Here is a 17,001-nt window from a genome sequence, read left to right as displayed (position 1 = left end):
GCGCACACAGGTCTTTATTTTAGTGGCTTTTCATGCTCAGTAGGCATTTGTGTGCTGTGAGTGACTCCGTACAGTTTCTAAACTGAGGTACGTTGAGCTGGATCTGCTGCTGCATTTGGGGTCCAGTTTACGCATTTGCAGTGCTACCACATTTCCTGTTCTCCAGAGCTCTTTGCAGCTTGCTTTAGGGGCTGGCATGATCTGTGAACTTTCAGGTGGCTCAGCAGCATATGAACGGTCTTAGAGTAGGAGAGACGCTACGATGTGGCACTGCTGTTTTGTGTGTCACTGCATGGGGCGCTGTAGTCAAGTGTCCCATGAAGAGATGGGGTCCTAGCTGAGGGCATCTCCAGCAGCACCTCCTCGTCATGCGACCTACTGTGGCAGAGGTACTCTGGTAGTGAGGTTAAGAGGCACTGATAGCTAGTCCCTCCTGGATGTATAGCGTTAAGCATATTCACACTCTCATTATTCCCTTAGAATTTGTCTCTGGCACAAATGCTTTCCCTTGTTTCCAGTCTCTTACAGTGCTGTAATAACTAACAGCACCTGTCGATATGCTGCACCCAGAGAAGGATGCAAGTCTTCCTCTCTTCCATTGTTCCCTCTTCTCCTCTCCCCTCCCAGATGTAATGGAGCCATTGCTAACATACCTGTTACTAGGGGCTGCCAGATAGGCATTCATAGCACAGTATACTACAAGAATTCAGGGCTCTGTTTGGGGTTTGGGGGAGGCTGGTATCGTCCACAGGTGGAAAAGCCATGGCTGCCATAGTTCTCCAAATCTTAAGATTTCTGGATAGCATTAAAATTTTTGTAGTGTTGAAATACTTCTCTTAAAGATAGGGCAAGTATCCTCTGTTGGCTTGATTTTTGGTTACAGCCCATTTTTACTTCCTATGGCAGTACAAAATGTTGCTAACTTTTGTCTTCCCTTCTTCCGTCCTGTTTCTGCAGGTCTTGATGATTGCCTGCAGCAAATGTGTTGCATGCACTTCTAGGATTGTTTTTGGCACAACAGGCCTGTTTCTGCTCCCTGATTCTCTGTTCTGGAGAGCGCACACAGGTCTTTATTTTAGTGGCTTTTCATGCTCAGTAGGCATTTGTGTGCTGTGAGTGACTCCGTACAGTTTCTAAACTGAGGTACGTTGAGCTGGATCTGCTGCTGCATTTGGGGTCCAGTTTACGCATTTGCAGTGCTACCACATTTCCTGTTCTCCAGAGCTCTTTGCAGCTTGCTTTAGGGGCTGGCATGATCTGTGAACTTTCAGGTGGCTCAGCAGCATATGAACGGTCTTAGAGTAGGAGAGACGCTACGATGTGGCACTGCTGTTTTGTGTGTCACTGCATGGGGCGCTGTAGTCAAGTGTCCCATGAAGAGATGGGGTCCTAGCTGAGGGCATCTCCAGCAGCACCTCCTCGTCATGCGACCTACTGTGGCAGAGGTACTCTGGTAGTGAGGTTAAGAGGCACTGATAGCTAGTCCCTCCTGGATGTATAGCGTTAAGCATATTCACACTCTCATTATTCCCTTAGAATTTGTCTCTGGCACAAATGCTTTCCCTTGTTTCCAGTCTCTTACAGTGCTGTAATAACTAACAGCACCTGTCGATATGCTGCACCCAGAGAAGGATGCAAGTCTTCCTCTCTTCCATTGTTCCCTCTTCTCCTCTCCCCTCCCAGATGTAATGGAGCCATTGCTAACATACCTGTTACTAGGGGCTGCCAGATAGGCATTCATAGCACAGTATACTACAAGAATTCAGGGCTCTGTTTGGGGTTTGGGGGAGGCTGGTATCGTCCACAGGTGGAAAAGCCATGGCTGCCATAGTTCTCCAAATCTTAAGATTTCTGGATAGCATTAAAATTTTTGTAGTGTTGAAATACTTCTCTTAAAGATAGGGCAAGTATCCTCTGTTGGCTTGATTTTTGGTTACAGCCCATTTTTACTTCCTATGGCAGTACAAAATGTTGCTAACTTTTGTCTTCCCTTCTTCCGTCCTGTTTCTGCAGGTCTTGATGATTGCCTGCAGCAATATATAAAGAACTTTGAGAGAGAGAAGATTAGTGGTGACCAGCTACTACGCATTACTCATCAAGAACTGGAAGATCTTGGAGTCACACGAATTGGCCATCAGGAGCTTATCTTGGAAGCAGTAGACTTGCTCTGTGCACTGGTAAACTTCTTGGGGCAAAACCGGGGGGGGGGGGGGGGAGTGAACAGTGTTTGCATATTCACAGTTTGTGTATTCAAATTTCTAGTCCTAAAGACTACCTAAGTAGTTCAAGAAACTCCTGATATGTAATGTATGAACAATTTAGCATTTTAAACCAGAGGCAAGATAAAGAGCAGTATCTACTGATAGGATGGTGCTTGTTAAATAAATTGGTATCAGAGATTTAAGGCTTGCATATCTGTCTTTATAGAAGAAAAGTTTATCTGAAATCACAAGAGAACTAGACTGGGTTTGGTTTGGAATGTAAGACAATTATATATGTGCATGCAGTAACTGAGTGCTGGTTGCCCTTTACAAACAAAATGTCCTGATATTAACGATGTCATTTTTCACTGATCCTTTCATGCAAATTATATTTTAGATGATTATTTGAGCTTGCTGAAACATAGCTGCTTGTATTCACAGTAGAAAGGATTAAATACTGAAATAATTATCTTATGTGTAAATAATACATACATCTTTGATGGAGCATACAGAGGGATTTTGGTAATGGTCTTTTCAGTCAGGTCGCGTCATGCATAACTGAGATTATCCCCTCGGTGAGGGGTGTGGTGCTGACTTCACCCTTCTTACAAACTTTTTGTGTGTGCCTGTAAAGATTAGTGGTAGATTGGGCACACCGTCTGCATTCTCCACTGTAGGAAGGATTGTGAACAGCTCTGCTAAGCTGTACTTGACTGTCTAAAGTGGTGTTTTGTGGATTTTTAATGCATACTATTTTTCTGAGCCTCAGAAGCAGCTTTAAGAAAGCTGAATCCCAGTAGAGGCAATCAAAGATGGTAGGCTGAAAGGCTCTTCAGAAGGGCTTGTGGATTCTCAGTATGCAGCAGCTTTTCTGAATATCCTGTTGTTGCATCTTTGGGAGATAGATGTGAGGGGTAATGAAGAGAAGAGAGCGAAAAAAAAAAGGGCAAAAAAAGAAAGTAAAAAAGGGGAAAAAAGCTTTTCCATAACGGAAGACATTTGCTTTTAAACACATCTTAGATTCTCTTCTTTAGAGTAGTATTTCTAATAACGTTGCAAAGTGGCTCAGTGCAATAAGTTAACTCATCTATTTTTTTTTTAAATAATGGAAAGGATGCAATCCTGAAAAAAAATAATGCTACAGATATAGAAGGAAACATAGAGTTATTCACAAAGTACTTTTCTCATCAGACAGTGCAAAAGGAAACAAGAAAGTAAATACTTTAATTAACTGAGACAAAATCTAAGTTAGGGTGAACACTGATGACCATTCTTCCCAGGCACACAGGGAGACAGACTGTGGCTTTTTCAAAAATAACCTATTTTCACAGACAAAAACTTGTTTATTAGCTGAAATTTATTTTTTTCCCAGGTATTTAATTACAGATCTTATCTTTAGACAAACAAACTCAACTTGTCTTTGTAGCTCCCTTATCTTAGGCAAAAGTGTATGGAACTAAGTTGAATATAAAATAAGGAATTTGTAGTGAAGGCTAACACTGCATCCTTAATTCATGCAGGAAGTCTCTACCTTCCTGGTCCTTGTTGCACATAGAGTGTTGTCTGCTTTTCTGAGTTCGTCTTAAAGAAAACTTCTTCACTGAAACGCAATAGCATGCGTTCAGATCACAGCTTCTAATTTAAGCTGAGGTTTTTGCAGTCTTGCAATTGGCTCCTGATGGCTCCTCAGGGATACAAAATGTGATTGTTATATTGATTTTAGTGGACTTAATTTGAATTTATTGTTCACCTGTCAGATAAACCTCTTAGGAAATTGAATTCAGAGACAATCCTTTTGGCTCTACTGGTCCTATACTTACAGTCTTTCCTTGTTTTATTGCATCAGTAAGTATCTGTCCTGGTTAGTGCTTGCGCATTCTTCTAATTAGCTCTAATGTTGACTGTATTGTTTAGGAGAACTTTAAGCCTATGACTCTCCAACGTAAGATAACTGCTAGTGCAGGTAGTCACTGTGCAAGGTTTTTTTAATGAAAATGATCTGATTATTTTTGGTGTTTCACTGGAGTTTGACAGAGGTTTCATGACAGAATTTGGCATGAGTTACAAGTGTATGGCCCAACTGAGTTAAGCTCTATTTGGATGCTGGAGATGATGGGTGGCATGATGGGGTAGGAATAGTAATGTTAGTTTTGCCTTGCAAGCATAATCTCTGATTGATTTTAAACTGATTATTAAAAACCAAAAGGATTGCCCTGCTTCTCAGCATTTTTTTGGGGGTAAACAACTACTCGCAGTTTCTGCCCTGTCAGCTGTGGATATGGCAAATGGCAAACCAGCTGCTTGTGTAGCATGCCTGTAGTTCACAGGGCAACATTTTCTTCCTGGGGGAAAGCGGAGAGCCTGAACCAGCATATTTGGCTGGTATGGAGGGAGCACGGGACCTCCTTAACCCAGGTGGAGGCTATTGAACAGCACTAAATAGACAAACTGCTTGCTGCAATAATAGTTGGGAACCAGTTATGATTGATAGCACTATTTAAAGGATGTTCTTCATTGATTTTTGGCAGAAGGTGGGTGGGTGGCTATGGTCTCTCACAGTATTCCCCTCCTATCATAAGCACTTGCAACAAATGGATTCTCCAGTGTCCGTTAGCTGACCAAACGGTGGCCTGTGCTATCCATCTTAGGAGAGTCTCTCTTGGCTGCCAGCCTGCCATACTGTGCTCTTGACAGGAGGGTAAGAGTCCCGGGGGTGAGATTCACAGGTTTTCTTTTCCTGTAGTGCTTCAGAGAAGGAGGAATAAAGATTTTGCCCAGCTGCTACTGCTGTTACAGGTCACGCTCGCTGATAATGGTGGGGGCGTACATACCGCATACCATCACTGAAGCTGAACGTGCTCCAGGAGAGAGCGGGCAATGTAACTGATGTGGTTTGTCTCTTCCCTCTGTCCTTCAGCCCGTGAAGGTGGTAGCATGTTCAATAGATTATCTTGCCTCAGTGCAGTTTTGTGTTTTATAAAATCCGTATGTCAGAAAGGGCAAGATACATGAAATGTTCTCTGTGCTTAAAAGAAAGAAGTAGTGAGGTCTGTGATGGTATTTCTTTGCTGCTAAGAGTTTGTTGCATGGTTTTCGATCAGTCCTTGAGAAACCACCATGATGGATATATATGCCTGTAGACTTGTTCTATTTCCAGCAAGGCACATCTCTTGTCCTTCCCTTTCTGTTCAAACTGGGACATGGAGCTGAGATCACACTGGTGGCACCAACAGGTAGATTCCTGCTTGATGTGGACGCGCATGTTTATTCATACTGACAAAATCTCAAAAAATAATTGACATCTCAAAACTGGTTGAAAAATGGTAAACTAAGAAACTTCATGTCCGGCTCTAGAGATACAGGAGAAACTGTACTGAGTTAGGTACCATGGTATTTTTTCTCCAGGCTACTCCCATGTAATAAAACATACGCTTGTTCATCAGTTATAAAAATTGCCACCCAGATCTAGCCTCAGCGTGATCTTTGTCAGTATGTGTGTGGCGGTGAAGCTAGTCTAAGACTGCTTTACATTTCATCAGTAAACAAACAACAGTGTAGCAGACCTTCATCCACACATAAAATGTGACGAGTCTTGTTTCTTTGATGCTTGCTTTAAGAACTGGATGTGAATGAACAATGTCAACAGAAAGTAAATTGAGGAAAGATGGAGGTGATGCTTATGAAAAGAGAAATGCATACTGAAGAACAGATTACTTAGATAATGCCATCAGACCACTGTATCAGTCTTCAGGTTCGGAGTGCGTCCGGAGGTCTTGTAGCTCCTGAAATACCTAACTGTGCTGCAGAAAGCAAAGAAATGCACGTGATTCTTTTTCCATCATCTGTTTGTTAGGAGATGGCATTTCACTTATCAAAACCGGGTATGACCATATTTTGCTGAGTGTCCATGGACTGTAAATTTTATGTCTCCTTGGTATCATATTTTTCCCGGAAAACGCTACCCTTTGCCCTGCTGTCTGGAGAATACAAAGACTGAAGACTGCACAGCCAAAGATTTCTTCTTCCATCTTTAAGAAAATGATCTAGTTTGCCTGACATATCACCACAATGCCTTGATGCATGAGGATTTTTTGTTTGCTCTACTTCTCCAAAATATCATGTACATTTTGTTTGAATGAAGATTAAATTAGTTTCATTTGATTTTGAACATTTTCAAACATTTTTTAAAAGGAGACCTTAAAGCGGGAAATATTTTGTTCTGGGAAGATAAGAATATTTAGAAAACTTCACAAATAACTTTTGGATGCTTTAAAGTTTTCCTTAACCAAAGAACTTAGTAAAGTCCCTGTGAATTTGTAAAATGCTTCTGCAGGGAATCTGCATTTGTGTAGAATATAGATTGGTTAAAAAACAAAACACAACAGTTTTTGCTTTGTACAGCATACTGGTTTCAGTACTGGTTTCAAGCTAGTTATTTAAATCTGCTATGGCTGCACAGGAATTTATTATACACTGAATAATATATATTTGAATATATATTATAATAATATATATTAATATTATATATTATTAGTATATTTGAATCTGTAAAGCTAGAAGATGGCAGCAGATGAAATAGCATTATTATTTGGCAGAGAAAACATTGGTGTGCACTAACAGCATGAAATTACTTATCATTTACCACTAACAAAATATTTATATGCAAATTAATGTAAAAAATAGACCTACTTTACCCATGAATGATTCACTTCCTCTAAGAATTATACCTTTTCTCTTAATTTCATCATCTTGCCATTTCTCACACAGAAATCCTTTCCTTTGCCCTTCTCGCTAGCCAGATCTTAAAACTACTTTAGTCAGTACTAGTGAATATTAGACTTAATCACTGTAGTGCTAAATGAGGAAGACTTCATTTCAGAATGGAGATTTGTATGTATTGAAGTTGGGATTTATTGTTAATATTCTGCATGCTCATAGCAGAAAAATTACTTACCCTTTTTACTATGGCCCTTTGCTAGTTAAAGTTCTGCTTATATATCAACTGCCTTCCTGTCTTCAGCCTGGGCTAACTTAACTGCAGAGAAGGATATCCTGAAGTCCATCACCAGATCAATAAAGCTAAGGAGTTAAAGGGTTCATAAAGATGATGTTGAAAATGTTTGTGGCTGCTGTTAGTAGATCTTTTGTACAGAACTGCAGTAAACCCTGTGGTATGCCAAAGGCAGTAAATATGTCTGTATGCAAAGGGTGAATGTCCTTCCTCCCACCCACCTCAAGAATCAGTTATGGATCCTAGATACTTTTCTTAGTTGCTTTTTTCTTTGGACTGTTTGGAGTTTCGGGCAAGTGCGAAATATATGCCCTGGTCCATAAAGTCATAGCACGGTTTGGGTGGGAAGGGACCTTTAAAGATCCAACGCCCTAGTTCAAAGCAGACTGGATAAAAAGGGCTGTTACAATGTGCAATATTTTAAAGAGGTAGCATGTTCATAACAATCTACTTCCTTTTTTTTTTTTTTAAATTGCTGATTAACTGTTTAAGACTTTGTGAAATGCATGTAACTGAATATGTAACTGGTAGTTTGAATTCTGGAGAAATAAGAGCACTTGGCTGGCTAGGGCCAAAATCACATGTGAAGGTTGAAAAACAAAAAAATAATGAGCACTTGGTCTTGCAGAATCTGCTGGTTGAATAAGAGTAAGAAGAATAGTTATATAATTGCTCTATTAGTGCTGCAAAGCATAACCAGGGCTTGGCTTTTTGATGTGTTGCTTGATTGTGCTGTGGAAAAAGAAGGGCATGTTTCAGGAAAGGGAACGATGATGATGATTATGAATCTTTCCCGGGTTCTGCAGGGCTAGAAGTATCATGCATCTGAGTTTTTTTTCTGACTGCAAACATTTAGGACAAATATTTATACTCTTTTTGAAACCATTTGCCTTTTAATCAGTATATGTTTAGTAATTGCAGTAAATGATAGGTGTCATTTGAGCTATCTGGCTTTTTCTCCTTATGTACTTATTCTGTGTTTATGAAACAGATGTGTAAGGATCATGTGTTGTGCACTTCTAAGTTACCCTATATGTCAGTGCTATTTGAAGAAGAGGTAACCTTAGTGTTGGCATTTCATGATGCTGGAAGAAGGGTCGTTAGAAATATACGTTGTAGGCAGATCTGATGAGGTATAAAGTTACATAAGGCACCTTCCATATGACAAGCTGTGTTCTCAGTTGCTCGCAACTTTGGGCTGGTAAGCTATCTGCCTCATACTTTGTGGGATGTGTTCGGCCAAGTGTTTTGGAGAATGAGGCTCAGACGCATTTTGTTCATTTTTAAAAACAACTTTGGAGACAAAGGTTGGAATTTTTCTTGGCGAATTTTTGGCCACCCCAAATTTTGAGGCGTGGTTTTGAAATGGCTGCCATGTGCAATGGTATCCATGTGATGCTGTTTTGATTATTCATTTGAAAATTTCCCCAGGCTTCCAGAGAACTGAGGACTCTATGAACTTTACTGTTTCCAGGTTGCTTGTTTAAAAGCAGTAAATATTGCATACAGAAATTATGCTCAAGAATTAAATAGGGAAGATGAAAGCACTGAAAAATAGTGAGGAGCAGAATTAAGCTTGCCTGAGGTTATCCTAAGTCCATTTCTTAGCAGTCATATGCTATTCTTACCTAAAACTCCTGCGTTCAGTCTGTGAATAAGTGGAAAAAGACTTTTGAAAAAGTTGCATTAGAGAGAAAACTTACGATTTCATCCTTGTGATTGTTATCCATATTACTGAGTGATATCAAGCATAACTGAGAAGTTACATTCCTTTACACATAATTTATTATACACTGCACATAATTTATTACATAGCACAGCTATCTAGACTATAATATTTGTCTTTTCAAAAGGTTGCCATTTTTTTCCTTCTTTAAAAAATAATGTCTGTGTGTGTGGCGACAAATATTTGCCAAAGAAAAATAAACCTTTACCTTCTGTATAGTTTATACAGCCATGGTTGCCTTCTCCAGAGGAGCAGCAGAAATTAATCGATGTAAGCACTGCTATCTGCTCTGCCTGCCTGGAGAAACTGGTGGGTTTTTTTTCCTTTTGCCCCAAGCACCAGTGTTACAGTAGTATCTTCATTTCCCATCTTGTGTCTCTTCAGTAAGAGTTAGCACTGGTCGCTGCATGCCTTTTGCTCCACATGGTTTCCAGCAGCTTTCTGGGCTGATAGAGAAGAAACAGTTATTTAGGGTGGTAGGCAGAGGAGCCATATGCTCATTTCTCTATCTTGGATTGTTTGTAGGAGTCAAATGATGTCCTTGAACTTAATGTGGCCTTTGTACTTGGAGATGTAGAGGCATTCATGGCTGCATAAAATTTGTGATCAAGACATCTGTTCTAAGGGATTTCTGGATTTTTTAATGGGACTGTGGCTATGTCTGTATGGCATATTGCGGTGTGTTTAGATCCGGATGTCTTTTGGGACCTGAGCTTGGCTTTTTTAGTTAGCTGAGATGTCTTTGCACTTGCAATGGGCAGTGTCAAAATACCCTAAACGAAAGGTCTCAGCAGCTTCTAGACATCCTGTCTGAGCCAGCAGGGATAGTTAGCACTATATGAGTTAGGAACACTGTACTTTTTAACCTGTGCTAGCAGTGTGAGGTACACTTCCCTGCCAGCAAGGGTTAAGTGAATTTAACACAGGGAAGAGATGAAATGAGCTCCAATTTTTTTTTTTTTTTAATTGGGGGTGGCAATGAACAACTTAATGGACATTGATCAAGCTAATCCAAAAAAAGTTCACTTTAATTCCAAAGTTTGGTTACCAAACTCTCTTCCTACCCTGTAGTGCTGGTGCTGGTGTAGGGGTGGGCTAGCAGAGTCAGGCTGGCTCCCCTCACCCAAAAAAAAAAAAAGCAAAAGTCAATCAGTGGTGATTAGAGCTGCTGCTTGTCAGCATGTGAAGAAAAGAGCTGCAATTCATCACTCACACTGTCATGTGAAGCCACAGAAAAGTAATTAGCAGGTAAAATGTCTATTAATAGTTCCCACCACCTTTAGTTTGAACACCTGCTGACAAGCTATTACTCTGTGTAGCTTAGCTTCATCAAGTTCTTGGTTTGTGATTGCCAGAAGAGACTCCATTAGAGCCGTTTCTGTTGAGGCAGGGTGTCTCTGAAGAGTATCTTGCTCTGTGGCCTCTCGTTGAGAAAGCGGATGCATAGCTTTGCTTCGCTTCTCATAATCTCTACAAGCATGCAGAGATTTTTTTGTGGTTCTTTCAGTGACTGTAAATTTATTTTGGCTAATGAAAGCATAACTTGTGTTAGTGCCGGCTAAATGCAGAGAAAGGGAAAACAAAGAATTGTCTCCTTTGCCTGCAATTATCTTCTTACGTTGCTTGAAAATAAACGCAGTGTATTTCTAAGAAAACCATATTGTTAATAGTATATTATCACATATAAAGTATGATTAAACTTGGCAGTTATTATTTGAGCAAGCTTTTTTCCCAATATTAGAACATGCAACTTTTTGTTCATTTTTAATGTGGGCCAGAAATATTAGTGATAAACAAAGTGGGGATTTTATTAGCTTGGCTGCTGTTTTAGGATCCTTCTACTTGAAGGCTTCAATAAACACAGCTGCCCAAAAAATATATTCTGCCTGAAATTTATCTCCGTATTTTCCATCCCTGGCTATATCTGTCTCGTATTACAGGTGGAGGCTTTACCGAAATCAGTGCCATTCCTCATGTAAGACTGGATTTTATATGTAGCTTAGGCATTACATTTGTCCCTCGGGTTTTTTATGTTAAAGAAAATACACATTTGATGAGTATGTGTGAAAATAGACTTTGTATCCGTTAACATTGTCTCTTCCTTTCCACATATCTGACAGTGAAAAAAGACATCTGAAAAAGAGCACATCTGTAGGTGGCCATCACTTGAAATGTTAACAAGAGGCTACTAAGCTTTTATAGGGGCTGATTTTCTGAAGAAAAAAATGAAACAAATGCACCCTATTTTCCTGTCGTAGAATAAATTTTTGGGTATCTTTTTGCTTGGTCTGCAGTGTTCAATGTTGCAGGTTTTACTTTCTGGTGGGACTGGATGCTTGTAGGCTGCCTGTCAGGGTTCCCGCTGTGGTGGCTGGGACCCAGCACCCGCCTCTCTAAGCGGATGAAGTACAGACAAGGTGACAAAGCGGGGGGAATGGAGAAGGAGAGGGGGGTGAAGTAATATGGGGTTGTTGAGGAGGAGCGTTTGGATCCAGCCTGGGCCTCAGTGCGAGGGCCCCCGGCCGTGGGCCCTGCACTGGCTGGGGAGGTGAGCGGGTGCCCCGGGCCTGGCCAGCTCCTTCCCCGCGCACACCCCCGGCTTAACGAAGGACGACGAGTTTTGGTGCTGAGGGATGAGGTCTCCTCCACGGCTCGGGAGCGGCTCAGTGCTGGGGCGGGCGGGGGGCAGCCATCGGGAGCGGCTCAGTGCGGGGGCGGGCGGGGGGCAGCCATGTGCAGCAGGGAGCCAGGCCTTTTCGGCTAGGTCAGGCGTGAAGCGCAGGTCGTGTGTCGGAGCGCTGGTGAACGCGGGACGCGTGGGCTGAGGGTGCTGGGAGGTGCAGTGTGGTGACCGCCGAGGAAACTCACGTTTACCTCATGTGCTTTGAAGGCAAGCGTGGGATTTGGATAATCGCACTCAACTTCTTAGTAACAGCCCCCTGAATTAAGAAGTTCAACGTTTCAGTGTGTCAGAAAGAAGGAAACCCTGTGAGAAGCCCTGTGGCCAGCCTGCGGTTTGCGGTCATTCCCCCCAGGTTTGGGGAGGTGAGCGCCACGTTGTGCGGGTGTCGTGAGGCTCGCTTGTGGTGGGGTTTTGGTTTGGCTGATCTGTAAGACATTTTGTGTGATGTATCTTTCATCCAGAATATCTTTTATTTGTTTCTTCCCCTGTTAATTTTGCCAAAATGAGCTAGGTGCTCATGAAGCAGGATGAAATAAGAACGAACCTGGGTTTTTTCACCCAGCTTGTTCCTACTGAGTCCTCGATCTCCATCGTGCTCTTTCAGCCACAGCAACCACAGAAAACCGTAGCAAAAACAAATTTATTTTTATCTGATGTTTATCTCTTTAATTTGGACTGATTTAATAAGTTATTAGTTATGAGCCATTTAGCTGCATAATAAAGTACGTTTTACTTTTCCATCCTAATTTATTGTTTTCATCTTGTAATTTTTTATTTATAACCTAACTCTATCTGTTGTATAATTGCTATCGAATATTTACATGGTGGAAAAGTCCACTGCCCAAACATACAATTTGTCTAATTGGGAACTGAACGTGGTGGCGGAGGATGGTGCCTACGCAGAAACTGTGCAGTTGAGAAACATGCCCGCAAAGCCTTCCTTGCCCAAAATACGGATGCTCTCAGAAGTTACAGCAGAGATTTTTAAAATGCAACCTTAGCTTATAGTCACTTCCCCCTTAAGCCGAGTCCCAGAGTGCATCTTCTGCTGCGGAAAGATGGCTGTCGTTTCAGCGGCTCCCTCACAAAGTGTGTTTGGTTTACAAGCACAAAGAGGGTCTGACTGGGAGACAGAAGACAAGCCGTGTGCTGGAGTCACTCCTTTCCGCGATGGGAGTAGACGTTGTGCAAGGGCTGGGGGCTTACTGGACCTGGCTTCAGTGTAATCTTCCTGCAGGCCCTGTATAATTAAAGAGGAGATTAAGTTCATTTATTAGATGGTTTGGATTAGGAGCATGACAACTGCTGTAAATAATCATGTCCCGTTCCCCACCCCACCCCCCCCGTTTCCTATAGAAAAAAGACTAAGGTAAATAAGCTTCATCAGCCTTCAGTTAGCATTGGCAAATATATCCCTTCTCCTATCTCTTCTCCTTATGGACAGATTAGTGTGGGGACCAAACTGGGGCCCTGGGATGAGAGCTAGTGAGGACAGGAGGTGTCGTTAGGAAGTGGATTTTTCTGTGTGCAGCTGAGGGGCTTTCTACATCCTACTTCATCACCATTTGTGGTAGGAAATGGTCTACCTTCGATAGTAAGTAGCCCTTTCCATTGTCAACTGAAAAAGTTGTGAGCACCCCCTGTTATAACCCTGTGATGTGGTTAAGGCGAGGAGCACCTTCAGAAGTCCCATCTTTCTCTTACAGGAGTAATAAGCTCAAGTGTATGCAATTGCTTATTCCTTTACAAAGGCAAAAGAAGATCTCTTTTGAAATAACTCTATTGCTCTTTGCATTTGTGAGGAAAACAGATCTATTATAGAAATAACAAATCACTGACGGTACTATATTATATTGTAATTGAACATTAAATTAGGGCATTCTCTAGTGCCGTTTCAGCAACATTTGTGTATTTGAAGGATTTTCAAGTACTGTTTGTTAATATTTCTGCATAATTATTTCTGTCTCTGCTGCACAGCTGAGGAACGTAATTTAAGTTTAAGAGATTGACTCTTAGATGGAAGCAAAATTTACAACTTGACTTTAAAAGGGCAACACAGACATTGTGCAGAGTAGCGCTGTGTTCTCTAGTCTGTGATTCTGGTGGTCCTTTACTGCTAACAGGAATAAAAAGAAGGTAATGAGCATGCTTCCTTCACTGAAACCAACAAAAGCAATTTGGTGTCACACTGTGTCCATACTGCGTACTTCTGCTAGTTGCAAGCCCTCTTGCCTAATACGATCTTAGGAATCAGTGTGAGTACGGGCACAAGGGACTGATCCCTAACCATCAGATCTACTGAGAGAACCATCAGATCAACTGAGAGTGAAGCACTGCTTTGAGAAATCAGTGTTCCAGGCTACGTTTTTTCTTCATTTTGAGATGCTTCTCTCAGTGCACGTAACACCAGCTAAGAGATCACTCATAATTTTGCTCTTCTTTTGTTCCATTTTTATGCACTTTAGAAACAGAACATGCCATACATTTAAAAACTAATGAGTGGGTGTATTTCTACCTTAATTATTAGGACTGGTTAAGTTTTGAAGCAGAAGAGCAGTCTTGCTGTTCTTGGTACTTCATGTTCAGCTGCAATGCTAACTTTCTTTTTTTTGTCTTTTTCTTCAATGCAGAACTATGGTTTGGAAACAGAAAATCTAAAAACCCTTTCTCACAAACTGAATGCATCTGCGAAAAATCTGCAGAACTTCATCACTGGGAGGAGGAGGAGTGGTCACTATGATGGAAGGACGAGCCGCAAGTTACCGAATGATTTTCTGACATCGGTAGTGGATCTGATTGGAGCAGCTAAAAGTCTGCTGGCTTGGTTGGACAGGTAAAATCTCCCAAATGTGTCACAGGTAACCAGATCACGCACACGCACAAACCCCAACTTCTTTACAAAATGTAATGTAGACATTGAAATGGAAGCAGAATTCATTTACAAATTCTGAGAGGATGTTTGTAGCAATTTTTTCTTTTTAAGTCAGCATGCAATTCAGATAGCATTTCAGTACAATACTTCTAAATGCACTGCAACCCTACACATGTCTGGAAATACAATATAGCAACAGGATGACATCATTAGGTTATACATGTATTTTATTATTAATACAAACACTTTGACCTGCATAACTCAGAGTCGTTGCTCTGATAGTATCAAATTCACAAAACTGTGATCATACTTTTTATTATATAGGTGTCAATATATACTTCCTGTGTGTGTGTTTGTGTGTGTGCGTGTGTAAACACACATGTTGCATTTTAGGCTTTTTGAATGGCAGTGAAACACCTCTGAAACTGTAGGTGCAATTGGAGCTGTCTTATACTTTTACCTCTATTACCTAGGAAGTATTTGGGACCAGGACTCAAGTGCTCCTCTTTACTATATCTGTAGTGATATTTTTCTAATGATAGCAAGAGTAATATGCAGGTATTTAAGATGATCATTGAAACTCCTGAAGTGGTTAAAATTAGTCTATCTGTATGTCTTTATAAAATGCATCACAGTGCATTTTTATCAGCAAAAATAAAATGCTTGTCTTGTTTTAAAGGTGTATCTTATTTTGTATCCAGCAGAGTATGATCTTTGTGTAATTCTTAAAATCCAACAATTGTTTGCATTTACAGCTGTCGGTTTTGTTGTGTTTCCTTTTCCTGAGGAAAACTGGCTTCTGTCCCATAAATGATTGCCATATGAAAGGTTTAGGTGAGGCATGAATCTTTTCCATTTCTTAAGCCGAACTGCAAACTCTGTCTTTTGTTCAAGACTGCAGCTACCACTGCTGCTTCTTTTCTCCTCCCTTTCTAGCCTTTCCCCAAGTTTCAAAACTAGAGTACCTAAAGTTGGGCTCCTAAATTTCTATTTAGATGTTTAACATTAGATGTGCAGAGAAGCAGTACAATCTCACGGAAGGAGTTTAGTACTGAGACTTGAAAAATTGTGAATATATTTTTATCTCTGCCTCTAGCCTGTTGTTACTTGGAAGACCTGTAGGTTTCATTTTCTCTCCCTGCAAATCATTTTTGGCAGAGAACAGCGTATCATTCTGGGCTTTAAAACAGAAGGAACAGTAAAAAAACATCTTCTTTTGCATAGGCAGATCAGTGTTTGCCACTTCTTTCTATTTAGAAATAACCTTGATTGTATTCTCATTGGAATTGTGGCTAATGGATAAAGACTGTTAGTTACAAAGTTGAGATTTTTTTTTTTTTTGCATAAAACAGTCTGGTATTAAAAAGTAAACTTTCACATACATATACATTTAACACTTTGAAAAACAATGTGGTTTTGGCATCTTAATATGAATTTAGTAGTTGAACTTCAGGAAGAAAGTAGTTGTTGATGCTAGGAAACATCTGCATCTGAGCACTAATGTGTCACTGTAGTGTTGTGCGGTGCGCCCAAATTATGCACTTTTAATATTAAAAGACAAATCCAGCCTGTAAAATTTGTTTGTAGCTCAGAAGTGTGTTGAGAATTACCTCTTAGTAAATTCATGTTTATAAAGGCAGCTATATTGTATTTGTCAGAGCTAATTCTGTTATCAGGTTTTAGTGTTGGTGGGGGAAGATCTATAAAATAATTTCTAAAAACATGCATATCAATTCTATTCCCGGTATAGTGCAAAATGACTTTTGCATTTATCTGAAATGATAGCTGATCAGACCGAGGAGTTCCAAGAAGTTAAAAATGAGGGCAGCCACGGTGGTAGCCTGCTTTTAGCAATGCTGTCTTTAGTGTCCAAATAAGGCTTCCTAGAAGTGATATTTTAATTTCATTCAGATTTCTGGGAAAGTCCTTTTGAAGATCTGTGTAGCTTGAACACCTGGTTCTGGCAAATGTTTTCTGTAACATTTTAAGACTTTTCTGATTTATGAAGGTATGGGTATTTTGGTTAGGTTTGTTCTTCCTTCTTTGTGAAGCCCCCAAATTAGGATGAAGGCAGGCCAATGACTGCTTTTTTCTCAGGAAGTGGGAACATCTGGAGATCAATAGGATTCTGCTTATTATATTGCTTCTAAGAAGCTATTGGGGCCACTAGGGGGAGATAGAAAGATTTTAAAAATAATGTATTTAAAGTCCAGAACATGGATTTAATTTTATTCTGCACATCTGTTACTATGAAATCTGGGCCCCAAATCTTAGTTTTTTTGGTTGGTTTCTAACACCAGTTCCATCTCTGGGGTGTGAGAGAGGGGAGAACAAGCCATTAGGAGGAACAAAGTGGCTAAAAGGGGTATGCACCCCCCTGTACCAGCCATACTAGGCTGCCCCTATGCAGTGTTTTTCAGGTCACGTCTGGAAAAAGCAGCTAGCAGCAGCTCCAACTGGCATAGAAATGCAATGATGTGTTTCTTATGTGTAGGGGATGGTGATGAC

The 17,001-nt window shown here is 40.7% G+C and overlaps 1 protein-coding gene across 1 annotated transcript in view; it reads left to right on the top strand.

The window, feature by feature from the left end:
• The first annotated feature begins 1,613 nt into the window (after window positions 1–1,613).
• CNKSR2 (connector enhancer of kinase suppressor of Ras 2) overlaps window positions 1,614–17,001 on the top strand; it is a 197,754-nt gene continuing 182,366 nt past the window's right edge. The window contains exons 1-3 of the mRNA XM_009321156.1: window positions 1,614–1,638; window positions 2,014–2,177; window positions 14,252–14,454. Of these exons, the coding sequence (XP_009319431.1) occupies window positions 1,614–1,638; window positions 2,014–2,177; window positions 14,252–14,454 (392 nt within the window). The remainder of the gene's footprint in view (window positions 1,639–2,013; window positions 2,178–14,251; window positions 14,455–17,001) is intronic.

The sequence above is a fragment of the Pygoscelis adeliae genome, unplaced genomic scaffold (assembly GCF_000699105.1).
Source record: "Pygoscelis adeliae isolate BGI_AS28 unplaced genomic scaffold, ASM69910v1 Scaffold53, whole genome shotgun sequence".
NCBI classification, from domain to species: Eukaryota; Metazoa; Chordata; class Aves; order Sphenisciformes; family Spheniscidae; genus Pygoscelis; species Pygoscelis adeliae.
The sequence above is the reverse complement of the archived record's forward strand: the minus strand, read 5'-3'. Positions and strand labels throughout refer to the sequence as shown.